This window comes from Sander lucioperca, chromosome 9, assembly GCF_008315115.2.
Source record: "Sander lucioperca isolate FBNREF2018 chromosome 9, SLUC_FBN_1.2, whole genome shotgun sequence".
In the NCBI taxonomy this organism is placed as follows: Eukaryota; Metazoa; Chordata; class Actinopteri; order Perciformes; family Percidae; genus Sander; species Sander lucioperca.
The window spans coordinates 7,630,541-7,655,506 of NC_050181.1; the positions used below are offsets into that span (position 1 = coordinate 7,630,541).

Below are 24,966 nucleotides of genomic sequence, written 5' to 3' on the forward strand. Positions count from 1 at the left end.
TCCCCAAAACCCCTTGAGCTTGTTGCAAATCAAATTATTGAACTCGAATGAAGGTATTTTTTTAATGTATTAACTGTTATGGGAGATAATGGAAACCTCTCTGAAGATGTGCACATTTATTACAAGGAGTGCCTTGAAGAGAAAACAGACCGTTTTGCTAATGCCTCACACTGCTACAGGGCTGTTTATCTGTCTTCTTGAAATACAACATTCCCCCCCACTTTAAACACATTTCTCTAACAGTGTCTGGTGCTCACATGACAAGTTCTGTTGAAAGATCTCCAAAAGCATGCAAGTTATGCATGTATACTATGCACACAGCTTTGTAGGCTGCGTGAGACACCTTGAATGAACCAGTTTCAATTGTTGTGCTGTCACACTATACGCAAAATCTGAGTTTACCTGCTCAACCTTTCCTACAAACTGTTGTAATGACTGACACTTCCAAAGAGTACGGCACATAATATACATGCACACAGTACAATGTAAATATAATAGCTGTTTATAAATAGACACCAAGAGCTCTAATCCGTGGAGCATGGGACATATCTACTGACACATTTTCCAGTGCCACACAACACAGCAAATAGCTGGTGGGAAGGTCATTACATCAGGGTTTTTTCCCTTTATTTCTTTTTACAGTGAATAAACCTCAGGCATAACTTGGTTTCACAGGTTCAAGGTTTTCCAAATGTAATAATAGTAATAAAAAAAAAACCTTAATCTTGCTGGCCTTCATTGCTAAAACAAAGATTAATGACAGATCAACCACCTCCCATGATTAAACATCACATTTACTGCTGATAGCAATCAGAAGTGATAGAAGACTTGTCAAGCAACTACAAGCACACAATTATCCTCTCGCTATCACATTAATTGTTTGCTTCCTCGACAAGCGATGCCCAAAGCTCTTTAGCCCAGCACATAAAGACGCAGGAGGAAGCAGCTGTATTAATCATTTATTTAAACTGCTAAGTGCACCGGCATGTGCCGGGGGTAAAATGCTTTGGAGATAGCCCAGTCGTTCATCTTTTTTGCTTTATTTCATTACACTGCATCATCCTTTAGCCTTTCTTCTCCTCCTTGTTCTCCTCCTCTTCTGGGTTGTAGACACTGACGGTGAACTCGCCAGCTTCTGTGCCGTACTTGTTCTTGACCAGGAGGGCGTATTTGCCTGAGTCAGTCGTGGTGACGGCGGCGATTGTGATGCTGGCAAACTTGCCGTGCTCGAACTTGAGTTTGTAGCGCTCGTCAGATACCAGCTCTCTATCGTTCTTCGTCCAGCTTACCTCAGGTACCGGCTCGCCCCAGACATTGCCAGTCAGGTTCAGGGACTAAAGAGAAAAAGAAGATTGCAGGGGTTTGATGTCTGTCATACAAATGTGGATTCCACAGAGTAAAGAGGGAAGAGACACGCCGACATGAGACAATATTAAAAAAAGAGGAAGGTGAGACAGAGAGTTTAAGACAGTGTATTAACACACTGAATATCTAATTTATTTACCTTGCCCTCTTGGATCGCAACCACATCTGGCAAGCCTCCAACAACACGAGCGCGATCTAAACAAGAAATACAATAATGAGCCAAGATGCAAATGTCAACCATCAGTCAGCCAGTCAAGCTGTGTAGAATTTTCCTGTTGACAATGTATTATTACCCGACACTGACTATTGAACTGTTGAACCATCCTTCATAAAACACACAATATTTTTAACTCTATTGCACAAATGACATTTTAAATATGCTTTGGCTGGAAATGTCTTTTCTTCAATTCCACATTGCAGAAATATAGCCATTTCATTTTCTGGAAAACCATTTTCCATGAATGAGATCTAGTTATTATGATGGCCAATACACTCATGTATCTTCAATTCCACTGAACCACACTATAAAATTCTATTAAAATTGAAATAGCCTCTACAGCTAGAAAAATGTTACATAATGTCATAGAGCCATGTCTCTTGGGAGAAACCAAAGAATAAATAACCACTTACTTCTCTCTGCGATTGCTGCCGCCCTGTGTAAGGAAGGAAATAGACATTGTCAGAAGCATCCTAGAATGGAATATCAGGGCAGAACAGTGGCCAACATTTTCCCCCTGAAGCTATACAATTTGAGGAAATGTATTTTGAGTGCTTCTGAAAGGGTTTACAAAGTACATATTCTAGTCATAGTCTATTTTAAGTTTGTGATGACTGTTAGTATTTATTTGTGTAACCATCCTCTTCAAACAGAAATTCACAGTAGAAAGATCGAGTCAGATCAAGTTTGTTTACTTACTTGAGCCTTTGGAATTCTTCAAATGCCTCTTCCCATGCTGCACCAGAAACGATAAACGTATTATTAATAATAGTTACATTAAAAAATAGCTAAAGCATCAGCATAAAGCAATCTGAAGCATTTTCTTTAAAGTTTCACTCACCCTTGCCAGTCAGATCAAAGACTCTCTTTACACCGTCCTTGCCATCAAAGATGTCCATGGTGTATTTGCCCTTGTCCTTCTCAGTGGGCTCATTGATTTTAAGCCAAAGCTGCTCTCCTGTGACTCCAGACTTAACTCTCTCTGAGGCGGCAATCTTAGCATCTCTAATGGAGAAATGGGGCGCATAGAGATCAATTGACATTGGACTGTTTACTGAAAGTATCAAGTACACTGAAAAGCCAGATTCAGACAGGAAAGCAGTAATTGCCACTGACACTGAAAATCCGCACAATCATCCTTGTATTATACCAAAATGAGATATCTGATACACGTGGCCTGTATCACTACCAGTTGGTGAGATTTAGCCCCCTTCTGTGGATTTTTTTCATGTAATTTATCGGAAGTAGTCCAATTTAAACACTTTCTTACTGTGCAATATTAGTAATCAGAAACTATTTAACTAGGGAAGCGAAAAATATATTTGTGAATGCAATGAGTCTCCCTCATATTACATATATTGCTTTACTTATTGGTCACAGACATGTAAAACCACCCTAAAGCCTATTGAGATCATATATAGTACATGCAACCTTTGAAGCCTTTTCTTTTCCGAGCATCACATGGCTGGAAAAGACTTCCAACTGATTTGAAAGAGACTTAAAACCTGTGTTTCTTTTGCTAGAAAGCTGAAAAATTGACTGTTGGAGAAACAACAACGCCAACATGATATTTCATATCTTTTGTGATATATTTTTTGCTAATGCGTATTTGCTTATAAGAATACGTTTTAGTCCTTTGTGATGTTAAGTTCTGACTGTCGTATGTATGTGCTTGTATATGTCTGTTTTGTAATTGTTTTTACTAGGTTTGCTTTCTCTGATGCTGTATCCTACTGTAAATGTGCTTTGATGTTGTTTTGTCTCATTTTTGTTCGTCTTGTTGTTTTACTTTAATGTATAACATCAACTTATCCAAGGACTGCAGGTGAAAATTTGCATTTCTTTTGCCAAATCTGATACACTTTCATTATATTAATCTGTTTTGTACATGATAAATAAACCAATAAAAAAGTCAAGTAAAACTAATATTTTATAACACCGGTGAAAATATTTCACATAGTGTAGATACAGCATATTTCATTATCCAGCGCATGGACACCACACACAAATTCAGGATCCAAGTTTGGTTTCATCAGCATTAAGCTACACAGTTTAAAATGGTTGTGTTTATATTGGTTCAGCGGAAGTGCACTTGTTTGCCAGACAGGAGATAAAAAAAAAAGGATGTCAAATATGTATGTGAATAAGGTTGATTTTACATACTTTTGGAGCCAACCAACACGCAGTTCCTCATTGTAATATGTGACCATAGAGGAGAGGATGATGCCATGTTCAGTACTGACGACTGTGATTTCAGAGGAGGAGTTGGCTGGAGGGAAAAGAATAAAAAGGCAGGTGTTTATCTACATCCAATAGAAACCATATGGATTAATGGTATATAATACTGCATAAAATATTTCAGTCTCTACTTGTTAATATTTCATGGAGTGGGAAAAAAAACTGTAAATGTGCACATTCTGCTTCTTTCAGTGCTTTTCTAGTGTGTGGTGCTTCATCACTGCTTGGTAAGTGCGAAGTTAAATGACTCACCAATAACCCTGAACAGCTCATTCATTACAGCTTGGTATCCTGGGAAAAAGGATGATAACAGCAATTATTATAATACTTTTTTTCAAGACTGATTCCCACTTTTTCACTCACAGACTTTACCTGCATCTGTCAGATTGAAGGTGCTCTTATCTTTGCCTCTGTCGTCCCTCAGGAAGACCTCGTAAATACCTGCATCCGCCTTGGAGATCTAGAGTTTGAAGTAAAAGCAGGTTTAGTATCCTTGAGACAGCAAATAATTCCCTCCTAAATCAAACAGAGGGGAATACAGTATGTTGGGAGTGGGACAGATAATAAGACAGTAGAACAGCCAGACAGAGACCAACTAAGCAGAAAAGCCAAGCTTTTCTCCTGCCCGGGATGCTGCAGGCGTTAAAATGAAAACATGAAAACAGTAAGACGAGGAGGACACATGGAGAAATTATAGGCGTCAACTTATGGCAGCAACGATTATGTCCAGACTTTGGGTCTTGGTGGTGGGGGAACGTCCTCTGCAGTTGGCTTTTTTCCTTTTTCTTTCGGTTTCTCCTGCTTAATAACCCACTGTGAATTAGACAGATAAGCCAGTTAATTTAAGTGCGATTGACAGGAGTGGCGATGGACAAGCCGCCTCTCCTTAGCTCATGCAATGACACCAACCCTCTCTTTATGAGTAATGTTTATACAGTTTCAATGTACAGGTACCTTGAAACATCAATTTAACTTAATTGGCACCAACGCTGTCTGACAGACCACATGGATATCATTAAAAAAGGACAGCTTTAAAATGTTTGAGTAAATTGGCCAGAGAAGTTAAATTGAATATAGTGTTAGAAATGAAGTGTATGAATTAATCACACAGATGCACCATATAATGTATTTACACTATATGGGCATAGATGTTGAAAAGCATGACCTATACGTGTATAATATCAAAATATATAATATCAGAATAATAATTAAAAGTAAAAGCTCCAAAATAGGGAGTCAGTTGTACCCAATGTGTTTTATTCTGATTCCCAAATACGACATGCTGACGTGCTGACTCCAGCAGCACTCGGGAATGTGAATATTTTTTAAATTTATGATTCTGTGTGTCAGAGAGGGATGGTTGGCAGCGTAGCATCTAGTCTAGGTCTACGATTGAAGCATCAGCTGCATCGGAAGCATCGCTTTTAGCCCTTTACTCATAAGCTCACAACTCTTCCCAATGTACAGTATGGCCTCTGTCTAATGGGCTGACCTTTCCGATATTAAAGGTCAGATCCACGTCCTTTCTCTCAATTTTCTGAGCGTCCTCATCATCCTCTGCAATCTCAATGCTGTCCTTAGACCAGGTGATCTCAGTTTCTGGTCTGACATTTCCTATCTGTAGAGCGTAAGAAGAGAGATGGGATTCAGCGTTGTCACCTAAATTGCAACCAGTTGTAATGCTCCTTCTTTTAAAAAAGAAAATAATTGACAACAGTACAAATATTTACAGTCACTTTTATTACCTTGCATTTCAACAGCACATTACATTCTGGAGTAACAGTGAAGTCGAGGTACTCGACAAAGTGAGGACCTGTGGATGGTCAATGAAATAATTATCGAAACATACTTGTGTAATTAGTGTAAAACTTATGTAATGGAAAAGTAAGATCCCTTACCTTGTTTCCTGACCCATTCTGCCCTTTCAAATTCGGATTTCTTTTGAAGCTCCCTGAACTCTGGATAGCAAAAAGTGCATCGGAAAATCAGCTAACAGACATGACAGTAAGGAAACGTTGTCTTCTGCTGCCCCTCAATGGACAAATACTTTAACTGCAGCAAATGCAATACACCCAGTAAATGAAGGCTTTAAGTGTGTAGGCTTCAAAAGTAATGATGTAATTATGGTTGATTATATGATGGTTGGGGATGTCAATTCCATATACACAATTCAAACTTATATAATGACAAATCTAATGCATAACATCAACATGGAAGTAAAATCTGCCTTACCATCTCCAATGAGCACCAGACTGGTTGTACCCTTAGCCTTGCCATCCACCAGGTTAAAGGTGAACGTTCCCTCATCTGTGATCTCCAGAGAGTCCATGAACATTTCAATGATGCCGGTGGACTTGTCAAAGTTCATTGTGTATTTCTGGAAGCAAAAAGATGTAGAGAAACCCAGACAAGATCAGTTTGTGGAAGACGATCCAAAATAGAAGTGGACTCACAGGACGACAAGTACTGATTCCTACCTGTCCCTCAGTAATGATGACATCATTAAAGATATACTCCACTTGGCAGGCGGAAGTGCATTTCTCCACCTGAGTCCAGAATCGCACGCGACCCTTCTCGAGCAAGTCCATGGCCATTTCACTCTTAAAGGGAATAACTGGAGAAAACCACATTTTTGTAAGCTCTTGTTGAAGCTATGTAAAGTAACAGTTGCATGCTAACTATAACTTCCAAGACAAACCTGTGTTTCTATTTGTTGAGTAAAGTGATGGTTATTCTAATTCCCAAACTATATCTAAAACAGTATCTGCACTTGATAAATAAAATCTAAGGTACTGATAAGTGAAAAAGAAAATGTGGTATTAACAGTATACTGTATGTGATGTGGTTGGATATTCACCAGGGAACTTGTGGTCATGGCTGATGTCCAGAAGACGCTTGAGACCTGTCAAGTAACAACAACAACAACAGAAGCAGCAGCAAAATAGATGAAAATAGGTGAATGTCACACCCTTCAGCATCAACTCCTCCACTACTAGTTTTACTGTTTTTTTTCTATTTGACAGTATCTTAGAAAAGCACATTATTAATGCTGACAAAAATACTCCATGTCAAGTACAACTTTGGATGTGACAACAACTTTGACAAACAGCACTGAATAAGTTAAGAAAACCTTCCAGACAAACACACACCAGAGTGTAACAGAGGTCAATTTGATGCAGCTGTTGAAAGAGGATAACAGAGACAGGAGTATACACAGTCCATCAAGCCCTCCTCACACCTTTAGCTCTTACGTCACCCAAACAAATGACAAGTGGATCAAGTTTCAGGTGCACAGGAGCAGAGATACCAAGACTGTGGGCTGACTCACCCTCCTCAGTGAGTGTGTAGCTGGAGGAGATGCCGTCAGTGTTGGTGACCACACAGGAGAATATGCCCAGATCCTCCAGGGAGGGACTGTTGAAGATAGCTCTGGACCTGGGGATGAGGACATGTGGGGACAACAAGGTATGAGGAAAGAGGAAGAACTTTTGCATTTGCACACAAGCCTGGAATAAGAGCAAGAGAGTAAATTTGGTCCCTGGACGTTGCATGAGAAATTGGGCACAAAGGATACTTACTTGCCCTGCTCAGTGATAATAGTCAAGCGAGAGGTGTCTGTTATAGTCTGGTAATTCTTGGACCAAACAAACTCAGAGCCCTCCTTCATTTCAGAGCACTCAAAGATCATAGAGATCACACCATCATCATCGACATCCACATAAATCTCTTTGGTGCCTGAGGAAAGGAGAGTAAATGGTTACAGTGTGTGCGCGCATCATTGGCAGATTTCAGCTCCTGATTCTCATGATTACATTCATTACAGTAGCAAATGATAAAATATAAGATATGACAGTCAGATTAGAGATATATAAAAAGCTAATTCACCTATCAGTATTGAGAATTAGCCATTTCCCCTAATTTTTCAGAACTGCGTAGGAACACTATGCAACGGAATGTGTGAGTTACATAACAATCACACTCACCAGGGTGAGTCTGGGCCAGGATTGGACCTAAGACTGCTGAGGGCTTTCCAACTCCAGCAAGATTTTGAGCACGCACACGGAAGACGTAGGATGTACCAGCCTTCAGCCCTGTCACCTGAGCCAGCACGTGAGGAGTCGAAGGGAGAGACAGTTAGAGAACACGGTCGTCATTATTTCACACACGCACGCACGCACGCACGCACACACACGTGATAAAACTCAAATTTGACCATCACATCTCAGCTAAAGAATAACCACACACAGATCCAATTAAACTATCTATTCATCCTAATGACCTTCATGTATTTCATCTTGTTGGCCTTCTCATGAGCAGCCTTCCAGCCTTCCTCTCCAGCAGAGGCCTTCTTGACATCCAAATAGTAGCCATTGACAGGAGTGCGGCCATTAAATGCAGGTGGCTCCCACAGGACCACGACAGAGGTGTCACGGACCTCCAGCACATGAAGACCAACAGGAGCACCTTGGAGGATAAATAGCGATAGTTTGAACGATGTGGGAAATCATTTTGGAATCTCAAACAAACTGTAACTGGTGTTAAAACAAAAAGAAAATAATATATTTGACAAATATTTACACTACAGTTTTGAAAAAGGAATAGAAATTCAGTAAAAAAAAATTGATATATTTTAAGATGTATTTAAATTGTATTAGTATTTAAAACACACTGTATTGTGCATTTTGGCATAGCACAAAATATGTATGTATTGTATTCTGATGATCCCATGAATAGGTTACCTATCTGAAATGCATTGTGGAAAATATACAAAGTGAGGTAACTGTCTCTACTTTTTTGGCTTGTTTGGTATATAAAATGTTAGTAAAAGTAAAAAGAAAAGCCCAAGGTGACGTCTTCAAATTGCTTGTTATGTCCAACCATCAGTCCAAAGCCAAAAGATTCAGTTTACTATCACACAAGGGAAATAATTACATTCTAACAATTAAAAAGCTGATCATGTTTGGCATTTTGAGAACAGCTGCAATGATTAATTGACCATGAACAGTTGTCAAATAATCATCTAATTGTTTCCTCTCTAATATCTACTGGCCCAGTTTTGGTGAGCATATTGTCCCTCATACCTGCCACAGTAATGGTCCACTCCTTGCACTCCAGAGCTGCACTGGCCAGAGAGGCTTTACTCACGCCGGCCATGTTCATAGCGCGGACCTGGAACTGGTAGAAGACGTTCTCCTTCAGGTTTTCAGCCTAACAGAGAAACAATGCAGAGAATGAGAAATGATTAAAATACCTTTTTAGGGCTGGCAAATAAACTACAAACTTGACTGATAGTAAATAAACTACAAACTGAAACTTGAAAAATGCTAAACTACAAACTGAAACTTGAAAAATGCAGTGAATGATGGCACTGGACATTGCGACTGATAATCACTCCTCCATTCATAGAAAAGCCAAAACAAATTCATTGGAAATTTGGTCAATGGCTTGAAATAAAATAACTTACTTTATAGGAGGTAGTAGTCAAAGCCTTGTGGTTCATTTCATGCCATTTTCCAACAACGTCTCCCTTCACGGTCCTGTAGTCCACAAAATATCCCCTGATATCGGCTCCTCCAGTGCTAGCAGGCGCAGTCCAGAACAGCACCATGTAGTCCTTTACAGCCTCCACCAGGCTCACACCAGTGGGCTTTCCCGGGACGGCTGCAAAGAAAAGTAAATAAGTTGGTCAACATTTTTTTTAAGACAAATTGAAGTGAATACGTGTGTTAAAGAAGATAATTTTCAGATATTCAGCCCCTATTTGTTTGTTTCCCCTTTCATGAAAAATTCAGTCCGATACATAATCTCATCAAGATGGCCTGGCATTAGCCAAATATTGCATAGATCGTAATTGTCATTAGTCAACATGCTACATGCTTGGGACACACAGGCAACACACTTTTTTAGGGTCACTGTAATGAATAAAGTACTTACACTCAAGGCCAGAAGCAGGATAACTTTCACGCTACGAAAATCTCCGAAAGCCAGACGAGGCTCTCATTGTGCATGCTCTTTAAGAAAACAATGTTTTAGTCTTCACCTTGGCAAAGAGCAAAACAGAACTCAAGCAAAAACAATTGAATACAGAAATCAATACCTGCATACAACAGAAGCATTATTAGAACATTATCTACTTTGTTATTAATAAATGAAGCAATGGGAAACAGCAAAATGACAAAATCCAGTGTTAGTTATGAGTATGTCAGACAGGCACATGCACATATATCAACCAGCAGTCACATATAAACATGTGCCACTTGCATTCATAAAAATCAAGATATACAAGAAAAAGAGAAGATATTTGGGCAGCTAACTGTATCACAACAAAATCTTTGGGAATGAAAGATGTATAAAGTAACTGAGAAAGAATATTGATTACAGATTTTTGATTAGGAAAAGGAAAAAGTGATGATGATGAGTTAACATGGTTCATGAAAAAAGATGAGTTCAGAGGTCATGTGTGTAACTGTTTTGTTGCGTGTATATTCTCAGCAATCATTCCCTGGATAAATAAATGTTTAAATAGCTGGGAGGCGCGGAAGGAGAGAGTAGGGCTTAAATGCCTTAGACAAAGTGAATTAGGCAAAGTGAATAAGGAAGACGAGTTGTGAGGATACTCACAGATGGCAGCCTGCACAACCACAGCATCAGAATCGGGGGAGCTCTGGCTGTAACCTGCAGCGTTGACTGCCTTGACCCTAAACACGCAGTTTGTTCCGGTAGTCAGGCCGTGGCACACAAACCTATGAAACAGTAGACAAAAGTGTGAAGAGTCATATTACCATAACGCTTTGATTTAATCAATATAAGGACTAAGAACTAGTAAGATTTGCAATCTTAACACAACAAAGATTAGACTTATAGTTAGTTTATGAAGCATTAGTTCCTTGCTGTTTCCTCTGAAAATTGATAGCCAAAGTAGCTAAGCTAACCAACCTTGACTTTCTAAGCAAGACTTTGTAAATTTTAAATATATAAATAATTGTTCCTCTCACAAATGAAAAGATTAATTGATAAACAATAAAAGACACCCACTGCTTAATATAATACACTCAGGGGTTTAGTTGCTAACTACAACCATCTTTGGTCTGGTATGACCAGTAGCTTATGGTCGCTAATGTTAGCTAATGTAAGCTAATATTTGTAAATATTGTTGTGTAACTGACATTACTGGCTTCAGTTTGCTGACTTTAAGACTCTTCTCTACACTACATTTTTCATTACCCCATAATTCACTTGTCACCTAGCACTATTAAGCAAAAGTTACACAGTCTTGCTTAAAATTCTGGTACATCTACTGTAGGCAAGCTAAAACTAGTTAGCCTGCTAAACATTTGGGTGATGGACTGCACGTCAGTGACATTTATTTTTTCAACCAGTATTCCATCTTTGTAGACTGGGAAAACCCTGACAAACTTTCAGCAAATTTGAGATTTGCTCTGCAAGTCAGTCTGGCCAAGAGCCCATTCAAGCCCATTTCCAATTTTTCCGAATCGAGGCACCAATCACAACCGTTGAGGCGGGCTTTACACGATGACGATAGCGCAGAGACGGCAAGCAGCGCCACCGAAGCGCAGCAACCTGTTGATGCCACTGTAGCTGCTACGTCACCCGGATCGTTGGTCTGATTGGTTGAAGGACTAGCCAATTGCGCCCAGAGGCATTTGAGCGGTGACCATTGGTGACGCCCCTTGAAATGAGCTGTGAATGAAGCTTGCCCAGACCCACTCTCAGTTACAACTGAGAAGGGTCTGGTGTCAACCAGGCTACCATCTTTGCACTTTCAGTTTGCAGTTATCACATTTGAACACCAAATATATTGCAACCAGTAGAACAACAACAAGAAATGAGTAAATTGTGGTAATGTACTTTTGCAATCAATTCATCTTTTTAAACACTTAAGGAAGCGCATTGCATTCACAAAAGAAAAAAGAGATTTAGACACCATATCTCGTAATTATGAGTTACTATCTCATAATCAGAGAAAAGATCTTGTAATTACGAGATCAGATCTCGTATAAGATATATATAAAAGATATATAAGTAAATAAAAGCAGATTAAACGCATCATTGCCCATTGTTTTATCCTGTAGCCTAGGTTAGCGACGATTGATAACTATAGCTTAACGTTTTTTTCTCCTAATTATGAGATAGTAATTTACGGGATAAGGTTTCCAACTTTGTTTTTCTTTTGTGAATGCAATGTGCTTCCGTACTTAACGACTTCTGAATTCATGAAGCCAGAATTATCTTCAACTGTATCTACCTGGTCTGCTTGACAGGTTTGTTGTTACAAGGCATCCACTTATCAGTGCCCACCACGGTATATTCAATATAGTAGCCGACCAGGTGTTTGACCTGAGAGGCCCCCCAGATGACCACCACTGAGGTGTCAGTGTTCCTGGTGGCCACTGGATTGCCTGGAGCTGAGGGCAGTTCTGTTAAGAAAGAGGTTTGTATGAAAATATTAAGGACAGGAAGTAAGTAATTACAGTGAGCAGAAAGGGAATATAATGGATTGGGATTAAATTTACTAATGAAGGAATACGGCTGGACAATAAACCAGTGATATCATGAACTGTAACACCTGTACATAATATAAATGCAGGTCTTGCCGACTCACCCAGTTTATCACCGACCGTGATCTCTCCTGTGGATACAGAGGCTTCGCCAACGCCAGCGGAGTTGCAGCAGCGCACACGGAAGCTGTAAGATTTCCCCTCTGCCAGGTCAAACAGGGCAAAGCGGGGAGACTTGACTGGCATACCAGTGTTCACCCTCTGCCAGATGTCTGTCCCTGAAATACACTGTGGTCGACAGAGAGCCAGTGACATGTCAATAGTAGATAACACTGTACAGTATCTAAAGGAAAGGTAATAAGGTGTTTAGACCTCCATGCTATAGTCTTCATGTATAAGTACAATAACCTACAAGAGGCCATAGGTATTTCTTAAAGCACTGGTTCCATCTGGCTTGTGGCTTAAAATGAGACAATGTGTGCTTGCAAGTGGCCACTCCTCGTCACTGGTTGCATGTGTCTAGCATTTCTCTTTACCTTCTCAATGTAATACATGACTCCTTCATGACCCCTTTGAACTGGAGGCTTCCAGGCAAGCACCACGTAGCTCTTGGTTGCCTCGGTAACCACAACATCACAGGGTTCTCCGGGGACAACACCCACTGAGGAGTCAAGAGGAAGTGACTTCAACTAGGTGCACTTAAAGTCACTTGGGCTGGTTATCATTTGAAAATGTTCAATACTGATACTTGAACAGTATTTATTTTGAGGATTACAATCACGTTTTTCTATAAAAACATTTTTTTTTTTCCATTTAACAAAATATGCCAAAGTTCTCAAATAAACAGTGTTTAACATTTCACTCAGCACAAGCAACCATCACAGAACTTTGCCTGAAGAAAATACAGCCTTTCGTGATTTAGGACAGGAAATCCATTTAAAGAATCAATAAACTAGACAAAAAATCTGACCAGACATTTAATACCAGCTTTTCATACTTGACAGTTTTTACATACTACAGACAAATTTCAGACAGTACATAGAAGGTATTGAGGTTTCGATACCCAGCCCTACACGTAGTAAGTGATGTAAGGTGGGGTGAGGGCATCCCCTTGGTAACAAAATGACCCCTTGTTAACTTGCCGTCCCCCCTATCCATCCCAAGTAGCAGAGAGAGTGCAGGGGCAGAGGGGTTGTTTATTGGATATGTTAGTCTGCCTGATATAATAATATCATATATTATACTTTCTCTGACTGAGGTTTATGTAAGTTAGAATCTATGACCCGACCATCGCTCTGAAATATCAGTAGCCTAACTGTGCTGTGTATTGATAAATGCATGGCACTGTCTGTGGGGCAGTCAGTTTCGTCTTGGATCTATAATAATCTTTAAACTATAGCTTATATAGAGGGTTACTTAAACAACCGGTCTTCTCATCACTAGGGTACTCCAGTTGGGCCATCCCCCCCTGTTAATTCTAACATTATGACACCTTAATGATTTCTTTCCTTCTGTAATCGAAATAACAGAGTTTGAAGCTGTCATACCAGTGGGATCCTCCTCTGTAAACTTGATCATCCCAGTAAAAGGAGCTGAGGGGCCAGCTGTTTAGAAAAGTAAAAGAAATACATGACAAAAGTGCAGTTGTTGGCTTTGTTGCAGTATGTCAGCAGGACTATGGTGTGTCTCTCACCTCGTAGACGGGCTCTGTCGGAGGGATCCATGGCAACCACGGCCTCGGAGACACGGGACGGACGGCTGACTCCTTCCTTGTTCAAGGCCCGCACCCTAAAGATGTAAGAACGCCCCTCAACCAGTCCTGTGACAGGGAAGCGCGCATACTTCACTGGGGAGTCATTACACTGAGCCCAGTGGTGAGTGCCCACCTCGCACCTGCACAGAAAACACATATAAATTAGATTTGTGAACATCACAAGCAACATTGTAATTCACAGTGACTGATTGACAGCTACAGTAGACAGGTAGGGATATATGTGGGTGTTTTCTGGAAGGGGACATTTATCTGTCAAGATGGCAATTTGGTGGAAATATAGGAGGAATTTGGGCTAGTGAAATGTGCCTGCAGAATAAGTTATTCTATACAGAAACAGCATAAATAAGACCCGTTTTACTGTAAATCAGATGAAACTGAATAATAATTTCTCCATTAAACAATGTACATAATAAAAGAAAGAGTGGGCTGCCCAACCTGTCAATGTAGTATCCCAGGATGGAGCTGCTGCCCTCCACCGCTGGCTGCTTCCAGGTCACCACCACATAGTCCTTGTTGGCATCATGACAGCGCACATCCAGGGGGGCCACAGGAACCCCCTCCACCTCCACATCGGCATCTGGCATAGCAAAACGCACATATCTAAGAAGGCACGCACTTGTGAGTGTTGCTATTTCTAAATCAGGCTGATCTCCATTACATACTCAGTTTCCATTTTCTGACCTTCTTACACCTTTACAGGACAGCATGTGTGGCAGTACTGTATGATAGATTAGTTTATGTCTTGATAACATTAAAGGGAATATCAATAATTCCCTCTTATGCATAAACCCACTGATTGTTACTTCAGATCACACTCTTTGTGGCGACCTTTCCGACATGCAGACAAATATAGAAGCAACATACCTCAGTGGAAACCAAACACCTCAGAGAGAGTGTTGTGTCACTTAAAGACACCGCAGAATTGAATGGTTTCCTACCGGGTCTGTGTGTGTGTGATCTGTAATAGGTTGCTTTACTTTTTACGTAACATTGTTGTGTTGTTCGAAACTGTACAATTCAACACAGACTTGAGGGTAAATGGCTTTATACAGCAGATTCATTACATTTCCAATGTAATACAAAACTAAAAAGCTAAATTACAAGAGCCCCTCTTGTAATGAAATCAGCTTAGGTGAAATATCGATCGGGCACCTTACCTCTGACAAACACATAAGCAGAGTAGGTGTCAAAGCCAGATTTGGTGTTGACGCGCAGGGTGTACATGCCCTCATCTTCCTTGTTGAGGTGGACAAGTGTTACTGTGGCACGTTCGCCAGACCAGTGTGTGTGTACCCATTTAGAGGGCTTCAAGGGGACAGCTGATAGGGAAGTCAAAATGAAAAGACATGTAATTGGATACATATAGTGGATTAAATAAAACATTTCATGTTACATGTAGTGTAGTGTTTAAAATTCATTTTTCTACTTACAGTTTCTGTACCAGACGACTTCAGGCTGGTATTTTTTCACGGTGGGATAAACGATGACAGTGCAGCCCAGACTCAATGTCTCGCCTTCACGGCCAAAAGCCACTTCAAATTTGTCAATGATGGTTGTTTCAAAGGTGACACCATGCTCAGCGCAGAAACCATCTGCAGATGAAAAATAAAGAAATTAAAAACATTACTATTGGGGGCGGCTTTGGCTCAGTGGTAGAGTGGTCGCCTGCCAATCGGAAGATTGGTAGTTCGATCCCTGGCCCTGCAGTCCCATGTCAAAGTGTCCTTGGGCAAGACACTGAACCCCTAGTTGCCCCCGATGCTGCCTCCATCGGAGTGTAAATATGTGTGAGTGTTTATCTGATGAGCAGGTGAATGGTTCCTGTACTATGTAAAAGCTCTTTGAGTAGTCCTTAAGACTAGAAAAGTGCTATATAAAACACCACATTTTGCTGGAGGGGACGCCAAATGTTGGAGACAGTGTGGGTTTCATGAAGCCAATCACTGGCAGCATCGGGTGATAAAACCTTTCTGGGCAGAGTTTCACAAAGCACTAAAAAGCTTACTTAACACTGATCTGCCCCTGCAATTTTTCACATTAGTTTGTAGGAAATGTTGATTTTCCGGCAAGGCATCCTGATGAATCAATCTCTCTATCTATCTATCTATCTATCTATCTATCTATCTATCTATCTATATATATATATATATATATATATATATATACCCCCCACAATACAGGAGTGGATAGATATAGTAATTGAAATGTATTTTATAGAAAATATTACTTTTTCTCTTCCGTCTTCAGAAAAATGTGTTCATTAAATTCTGGAAAAAGTGGGTCAAACATGTAAGGCCCTTGCAGACAGATTTTGTGGAGGTTTTTAATCAATGAGCCTGTAATGTTTTATTCTAGCAAACCTCTTTGATCTTTATTCTATTTTCTCTCAAGTCTCCCCTGACATATTTTTCTTTGCTCTTGTGTGCACACTTTACTTCTCACAAAATATACAAAGTTCTTTAATTTGGAAAAATGTGTGGAAAATGTCCAGATGTATGTCGTCCTGATGTATGTTCTGTAATATAAACTGCTGTCCTAATTATTGTTTTTTTAAACCCACTGCTATGAAAACATTGAACTAGCATTAATTGACTGGTTGAACACTTTGGGGGAGCGCAGCAAGTTGCAGACACAAAATTAACAAATACCTTATGGTGAATGTGTTTTTTTGTTGTTGTTTTTTTACAGATGTAGCAGACATAATTATTCATTTGAAGCTGTGTTTTTGTGTAAGTCCAACATTCACTCCCTTTAGCTCTGATTTTGATCTACACCAACTCCTTAGTAAAAATATCTGTCTCTTTAACTGCTAAATTCTTAACTGTGTTCAGCTGCTAGTCGCTAACTTTGTCCATCTGCCATTTGATGTTGAGCAGGTAGTGTATAGTGCGTTATAGAGCTTGTTTTCTGAAAACAGCTGCCTGCTTTGGCTGGAGATGGGGCTGATAAACAAAATGAGCTAAAAGACGCTAGAACACTCCGCAGAGCTGAGAGTGACTGGAGAGTTCTCTGAGTTTGTAACTATGAGCAATGGCTTTTCTATTGTTTATATAAATATAAACATTTGATTAGTGCAGCTTTAGTTTGTACTTGCATTATTTTATGTCTAATGTAGAGCACTTTAAATTACCCTTTGAAATGTGAATTGAAATGGCTTCACTTAAAAACAAAAAATAATTATTTAAAGTGACTCACGTGGTTTTGGATCGAGTGGGCCTGCTTCCTTGCCCTCCTGGAACCCTGCAGAGAAATATATTGTTCAGTAACCGTGTTCCATCAATAACAAGAGATTTAAGTGACACACATTTGACAATAGTAAAATATGCCACACTGTGGACACAGAAATCATTTTTCGTTTAAGCATGAGATTTAGGACTTTTCCTTCAGTCAAACATGTTCTACCACATCCTGACACAACTATTTGGAACAGTTGGGACATGTTGTGTTTACAGTGGTGTTAATTTAAACCTCTACTTTAAACTTTGACCTCTAACCGGAGGATAGAGCAGCAGCTGCAAAGAAGACAGACGAGAAAAAATGGTTACCTACTTTTGACAACAATAGTAGCCACAGAGGAAACTTCCCCTTTCACGTTGAGGGCAGAGACGTGATACTGAGCAGTGTCGATGAAATCACAGCTGAAAATAAAACGTGCAGACATGGTGAATTACCTGCATCTCATTTGCATTCATCACTCTGCAGAATATTTCCAACATAAAATATTCAGTTTGGGGTTAATGTGCATTTTTGGGTGCTTCTCATGAAATCTCACTGAGGCCGGGTAGTGTGAGCTTAATGATTACCTACTTCTTGATCTCCAGGGAGTGCATGTTGTAATTGCTCTCGACTGCGTACTTCTCGGGGTGAGCCTTGGCATCAATGAGCACATTGTTTTTGTACCTTGAAGACAGCAGAAATACTTTATTTTTACCGTTGTCTTCAGAATCTGTGATTGCATTGGAGTGTGTGTGTTCATGTTGAGACAGTGGAAAATAGATTTGGCAGATGACGAGAGCTTTGGATGGAAACTTCTCTATGACACACACATGACTGATTGCATCTCATCGGCCTCTTTTTCTTGTGACTCAGAGAAGGTGGGGACCAGTGAACTTGGAGTGTGTCTTACCAGGCAATCCTGGGTTTAGGCCATCCAGCCACTGTGCAGTGCAGCTTGACAGTCTTGCCCTCCCAGACAGTCTGTCCACGGGGCTTTACGATAAACTCTGGACGGTGTGTCAGGCTGTCTGGGTTCATTTTCTTACGGAACTCTGCCCACTCCTCCATCTATAGCAAGAGAGTGGAGCCAGATTGTCATTTAAAGCTCATGAGCATTTCATGTGAACAATTTGATTATTTGAAAATGGACACATCCTTGTTATTGCAAATTACCGTCTTGCCTAGTTCCATGCGTTCGGCAGATTCCCTGATATGCGTTGTTCTTGTTCTCTTCTCCACTTTAACCTCCATAGCCTCCCTGGCCTCCCTGACAAACAGGTTCCTCATGGCCACATAGTTAATCCCCTCCTCAGTAACGTCCTCCTCCTGGGCCTCCGTCAGACCACGGACAACTTCATGACTGGTGCACGACAAACCACCAACATGCGAGAGCAGTTTAGACTTACAGTGAAATATGAAAATATTTCATTTAGTGTCATTAACTGCGATACAATTGTACATCATCAATGTTCAACTTTAGACAGCGTTTTGCAGTGTCCTCACTCACCTGGCTCTAAATACGGGAATGACATAGCCGATAACTTCCTTGTCTGTGTCCATTGCCAGGTAGGTGCGTTTGGCTCTCTTGGGTAGCGGGCTCAGTTTAACCACCTCCTTCCCCTTCTCTGTCTTCACAGTGGTCTGCAGGCTTAGAGGTGACAGACAACAATCACAACACTTGCACTACATACACCAACATGCATCATATGGTATTTCCACACAGAGTTTATGGTGTACACTTTTCTACATAAAAGCCACATTGTACCTTAAAGAATAGGGCTAATAATGTTCTTTTTTTATTATTATTAATAAATCCCATGATTGCCATCAACAAATTAATCCCACTATTTGTATTGTCTGTGTAGCCAAGATCTGATATAGTTTATTCCTTTGTGCCATAGACCTCCATTGTTGTACCAAAACTATTAAAAACACATAAGTAAGCCATACTGTTACACTGGGTGACATGAAAATGGGCACTATAGTTTATTTTGAGTCAATCCCACATACACCGTCCTTCTGCTGTAAATACTTAAGTGTATTAATCTACAGCTGAAAACAGTCCCAACAAAACCACTATTGATTCTTGTTTGGGTAACATGTGCTTCAAACTACAGTGCCCTGCGTTTTTTAGGAAATTACTGAGCCTTATTTAAAATTTAAACAATATATTTGTGACCTCGTTCAGTAGTATCAAATAAGCTTGGGGCTGAAGGGCTATACACAGGGGCTGATATATTTTTGTTGACACTAAAAATAATGTCATTGTTATCCTTTGATTGAATACACCTTCCTGTAACTAACTTTTCTATTGCTTAAACCATAGCAGACAAGTGCTACAAACTAAATTCCAATATTAATTACTGATTACTACTAACTGGTTCAGTATTATTAATTAAAGATGAACGTTTGGATAAATTGCATCTGTAAAAGGAGGACAGACAGTATTTCCCACTTGCATGTAGTTAATTGAACTAGGAGGACTAATTTAAATGTAACTTCTACAGTTGTTTGTAATGATGAAAAATGAGACAAAACATGCCTAACAGAAAGATTGCAAAGCTGCAGTGGAAAATAAAAATGATGACCAAAATACTCAACATGAACCATACTTCCTCTCTGCATTTATAAAACTTTAAATACGTGTGCTGTAAGACACATTCAGAATATGCTGTAGTCCAGTTACTCAAAAATGGAAGATGCATTTCTGTCCATCCTCAAGAACACTGACCCATATTATACTCTTGACCCATATTATACTCTGACTCATTTACCTATCAGCCTCTCAGGCCTCCTTATTGTCCACTGGGTTTATAAATGGAGCCGAAACTGGTGGATATGCAGCAGGGTATAAAGATTAATTTTAAAACCCTGCTTTCACTCAATCTCTTTCAAGTCTGTCCTAGTCTATTCATTTGGCCTAGAGGAGTAGTGATATAACATGGCTTTGATTAACTCTATTCAATACTGGCAAGGAGGGATCAAGTCGTTGGAAAGATCTAATAGCACAGCAGAGACAGACAGACCTCAGTCTCACAAAAGATTTGCTGCAGTGTCGAGAAGTTATTTATACTGCTGACTCACCAGGTGTTTTGAAAGGAAGTATTTGGTTCAGTGTGTAAGAAAGTCAATGGTATAAAAAGTTTGACTGCTGATAAAAGCAGTCTGAGAAGCTAAAGCATGTGCCAATCTTAAGATTGAAATAACAAAACTGGAATCTTTTTATGCAATTTATTATTTCTACCAGAAACAAGATGTAGGACTAGTTACACATTTTTAAAGCAACACTAGAGAACTTTTCCTGCTTCGGTCCCCCTACAGGTTGGAAGCGGAATTGTCCATTACATTACATTATGCAAGTTTGCCAGATCGGGCTAGCGCGAGCTGTAGTTCCAATGAGACAACCTGTAGGGGGACCAAAGTGGGAAAAGTTCTCTAGTGTTGCTTTAAAGGAGACTAACATTGACCAGTCAACTTGACGATGGATACTAGAGCTATTAACTATTAAACGTCCGTGGAAGCCAAAGTACAACCGTTTACAATTTCATGACTTCAATACAGTGTCTTTACAGTTGGCCTAATGGCAACATCTCATGTCCTGCCTACAAAAATAGCTTGGCTGTCCATGAATATATCTGGCAGCCATTCGCTACAGCTGAAATTCCTTCCCTGACCTGTTTAGAAAGCTCTCATGGTTCCAACACACACACTAAGCCCTAGAACCTCTGACCATGTTCACAAGAGTACCACGAACATATACATCAGTCTAAGGTGTTTGACAGACAGTGCTTCTTTCACACTTACACTTACTCTAGACTTTACTTTGATCAAGCCTCATTTGATTCTAACAGAATTTCACATACAAGTGAACTTAAATGAAAATCTGACTAAACATAATAGAAGTAGTCTACTTGTTAACACCATACCATTCAATGGAGTGATAACATTCGAAACAGGTGGTTTATACCTCTATTATTTCTAGTGACATGTTTAGTTTTGCACACTTTCTTCCTGCAGCAGACCTGTGGTATAAAGCAAAAGCTGGAAAGAGTAAGGAAACCTATATCTCTCTAAAACAATTATTTAAATTGTTGATTAATCTGATGATAATTTTTTTCGATTAACCGACCAACTGTTTGGTCTCTAAGAAAGCAGTGAAACATGTACAGTGTACAAGTTAACATCTTCAAATTTCTTATTTTGTCCAATAAACAGTCCAAGAGCCAAAGATATTTAAGTTCATATCATGGAAAACAAACTTAGCTGCTTAGCTTCAGACTACTCTTAAGATGGTGCAAATTAAAGTAAACTAGAAGGCACTTAGAGAGCGCAGACCTCAACCAAGGCGTGCCCTATTTCACAATGTTAATGCCTGTTAATTTTCCTAGTGGGGAACTCATTTTTCTGATTATTCCAGCACCAGATGAATGCAGCACAAATGCCCTATCTCGCAATGTTAACGAAAGTGAAAAATGATTTGTGTATGCGCCTCGGATTCATTCAAATCTGGCCAGTAGTTTTCCTGTAGTCCTGCTGACAAAACTGACAAACCGAGCCAAGGCCAAAAACATAACCTCCTTGGCGGAGATACATGTACATAATGTGCTGTTTAGGGCTGTGCAATTAATCAAATTTTGATTGCGATTTTGGCTCCCAACAATCACAAAAACAATGTAATTATGAAAAAACATATTTTGCACAATACATTTTACAAGTAAACTCTTATTTTGTCTTCTGTTCTGAAGGGGAATTCAAAGAGTAAATAGTGGGAAAAGTAATAAGGGAAATTTCACAGTTCAAGGTGTTTTCACTGTTTTTTAACTCAATAAATGCAAGATCTTTCCAAAAGTCAATGAGTAATCGTGTTGAATAATCGTGATTTCAATATTGACCAACTAATAATCAAGCAGTGCCCTTTCTGATAAATACATGAGCACAATACTATTGCTACGTAGATTTAATAGTTACAACATTACAAACAGCCCAGCAGACTCAAGACTTGGACTTAACTCAGACTTAAGTAACAATTCAGTAAAATCCTGGAACAATAATATTGTATCATTGTGCAACTAAGTATTCAATTATTAGGCCTTTGCATAGAAATAGAAAGATTACTTGCATTAAGCTTTGTAAAAACATAAATAACAGAGCTTTGAAAGAAATATATACGGTATTATTGGCGAGCATTTAGAGACCTGAGAGACTTGTATCTTGACTTGTAATTTGCATATACAGATAGGCAGACTTGGGCCTTGACTTGAAACTTGGCCCAAAAGACTTGAAATGAATGAGCTGTTCTGCAACAGCTTCAAGGAGAACAATACGTGTTCTTATAAAAATACAAAACCCTGACACCATTAAAAGATGATCATGTACTGTATGGGCAGATGAAGACCAGCGGAAGGACAGCACCTGCTCTACATAAAAACACACTTTGAGCTGCGTGTTTTCTCTCTCCATGCTGCTGAACACAATTCACACCAGATACCAAAGTACAGTGTTGAATATTTGAAAGAGGTCTGCTTGAATGCATTCACCATGTCCGAGGTTATGAAGTAGTAGGTTGCATTAAGAGAACCTCATTTTTGCATACATATATATATATATATATATATATATATATATATATATATATATATATTTCAAATATCAACCATCTCATAAGTATTTTGGACCTTTCGCCTCACATCCTCTTACCGACGGCTGGAGGTCTTGTAAGTGGAGAACGACTGCTGGCTAACAGACGACTTGGTGCTTAGGTGACAGCTGCTCTCATAGTGATGCTGCTGCTGCTGCTGCTGCTGCTGATGCTGCTGATGCTGCAGCTTCTGCGTCACTTGTACTGATCCTGACATCCTGAGGGCCACTCCGCCAACTTATATGTTGACTGTTCTTTACTTAACCAGCTCTGTGAATCAATCTCATTGTTATTATTACAGACTAAATTGGTTATTTTTTTGTTATTTTAGGGCAGGAGAAGGAGATGGTGAGTAGATATGGTGAAGTAATGGTAAAGTTGTTAAGACAGAGTTATGATTTTTGTTTTGTGTGAGCAGTTAAAGCGTTAGCTCTGGTTAAGATCTACTTCTACTGTGTTGAATGAAGCAGCAGCAGGTAATAAACATTGTTCTCCTCAACACTCTACATGTTGGTTTTGTGTCTTTACAGATTGCATGAGAGTTTAGAGAACATTCACTTCCACATGTGGAATTATAAAAGTGATAAACTTATGATGAACTGGAAAACAAAGTGTTGTGTGATGTAATCCAGTGACTGATGAGAACATCCAAAGGGAAAAGTTTGTGTTTGGGAATATCTTAATTTAAGGCTTGAATCAATAATAGTCTATAGGCTATATACTCAAAATACACATAACAGTAATATATATTACACTTTGTTGTTAGGTACTAAAGCTGCTGATTACTTTGTTGATTAACCAAATAATCGTTTGGTATATAACTAGTTAAAAAAATACCATTCACATCCGAAAGCCAAAGTTGGCATAGCCTTAAAAAAAAACAAGAAAACAAGTAAACATCCACATTTGAAACTGAATTTGTTGAATTTTTGTTCTAAAGAATGACTTAAATTAATCGTTTATCAAGACTGTTGCAGATGCATTTTCTGTGGATTCACCAATCAGTCTACTCTAGTAGAAGGTCATACAGCTTGAAAACATGAGCAGCTCCCACTGGGCATAGGCCCATGATTATGTAACCATAGATCAATACGATATGATCAACAGTTTATGACAATAGACAGAAAAATTTATTTTCTGATGTGCAACACCTACAGCAGGCAGTGTGTACTGTGTGACTCTTTAATTGTAAAGAGATACTAACAGTAAACTGGACAGTAAGCAATGAGGGCATAGAGTGCACAAAGAGAAGATCTGAGTCATACAAATTTTGAAGGTTAAGCAAAAGTTAATAGAATAGATTAGCTCTACTTTTAGGATGACATTTTACTTCAATGACACATGCAGTCTAATCTACAAGGACACCACAGTTAAAAATGTGTCGAACCTTGTTAGTATAAGGGACAATAAAAATATCTGAATTCAAACACATTCTTAAACCAAAAGAATCAATAAAGTCGTTAAAAGAAGGTCTCAGGCCTTACTGATTCAGGATTTCAAAAGATGACCAAATGACATAAGATAGAATAACAATTACTCGGTATTAGAGACAGACATATTAATAAATAATTTTTAAAAAATAAATAAATATATATATATATATATATCACTCACCACGATTAAGAATTTACCAATCCAAAATAGTTGACAATAAGAGAAAGAGTGTGCTATTCCAAAAGTAGCTAAAGCAAGTCCAGATCTGGGCAAAGCAGCAGGGTGAGGGGCAGTGGACAGGATGGCAGTCCACTGAACAAAAATAATGCTGCCACTCGGCAGAATGCACAAGACACCGTCAGGACCTTTTAAGGCTGGGACAGCTTTAAATTTAGACCATGAGACCATGAGGAGGGCCTGGCCCTCAGCTGTGTGCTGGGGTGTAGGTAGGCCACTTAAGGCGGAAATGTGGGGTTTTAGGTGTGTAATCGTAGGTCTAGTAAATCAGTAGTAGGCTAGTTGATAGAAGAAAAACTGCAGTACTTCAGTGGCTGCTACCTGTTTA

The 24,966-nt window shown here is 39.4% G+C and overlaps 1 protein-coding gene across 3 annotated transcripts; it reads right to left on the reverse strand.

The window, feature by feature from the left end:
* Nucleotides 1–488: 488 nt before the first annotated feature.
* myom1a (myomesin 1a (skelemin)) lies at nt 489–24,753 on the reverse strand. 3 transcript variants are annotated; one of them, XM_031293983.2, is made up of 38 exons: nt 24,582–24,753; nt 23,027–23,237; nt 18,837–18,977; nt 18,503–18,689; nt 18,240–18,397; nt 17,921–18,013; nt 17,663–17,751; nt 17,309–17,353; nt 15,544–15,705; nt 15,271–15,432; nt 14,549–14,690; nt 14,033–14,232; nt 13,887–13,943; nt 12,876–13,000; nt 12,444–12,627; nt 12,087–12,258; nt 10,442–10,563; nt 9,285–9,481; nt 8,902–9,028; nt 8,100–8,284; nt 7,804–7,918; nt 7,399–7,555; nt 7,149–7,255; nt 6,678–6,722; nt 6,298–6,434; nt 6,053–6,197; nt 5,719–5,778; nt 5,566–5,633; nt 5,313–5,438; nt 4,553–4,633; nt 4,193–4,280; nt 4,073–4,111; nt 3,746–3,851; nt 2,424–2,587; nt 2,282–2,318; nt 1,996–2,018; nt 1,505–1,560; nt 489–1,334 (listed from the first exon to the last, which is right to left on the reverse strand). In XM_031293983.2, the coding sequence occupies exons 2-38, from the start codon at nt 23,182–23,184 to the stop codon at nt 1,065–1,067; spliced, it is 4,530 nt and encodes a 1,509-aa protein (XP_031149843.1). In that variant the 5' UTR covers nt 23,185–23,237; nt 24,582–24,753; the 3' UTR covers nt 489–1,064. The 3 variants fall into 3 exon arrangements, with proteins under 3 accessions (XP_031149843.1, XP_031149844.1, XP_031149845.1); XM_031293984.2 differs by lacking the exon at nt 4,553–4,633; XM_031293985.2 differs by lacking the exon at nt 23,027–23,237 and having other exon boundaries at nt 24,582–24,746.
* Nucleotides 24,754–24,966: the final 213 nt, after the last annotated feature.

Excerpts from the sequence above, each read along its gene's own strand:
- myom1a (XM_031293983.2), bottom strand. The coding sequence starts at position 23,184 with ATGTCAGGATCAGTACAAGTGACGCAGAAGCTGCAGCATCAGCAGCAT. Across the intron at positions 2,019-2,281 it reads GAAGAATTCCAAAGGCTCAA|GGCGGCAGCAATCGCAGAGA; the intron begins GTAAGTAAACAA and ends TTCCTTACACAG. Across the intron at positions 1,561-1,995 it reads GGCAGCAATCGCAGAGAGAA|ATCGCGCTCGTGTTGTTGGA; the intron begins GTAAGTGGTTAT and ends TTTCTTGTTTAG.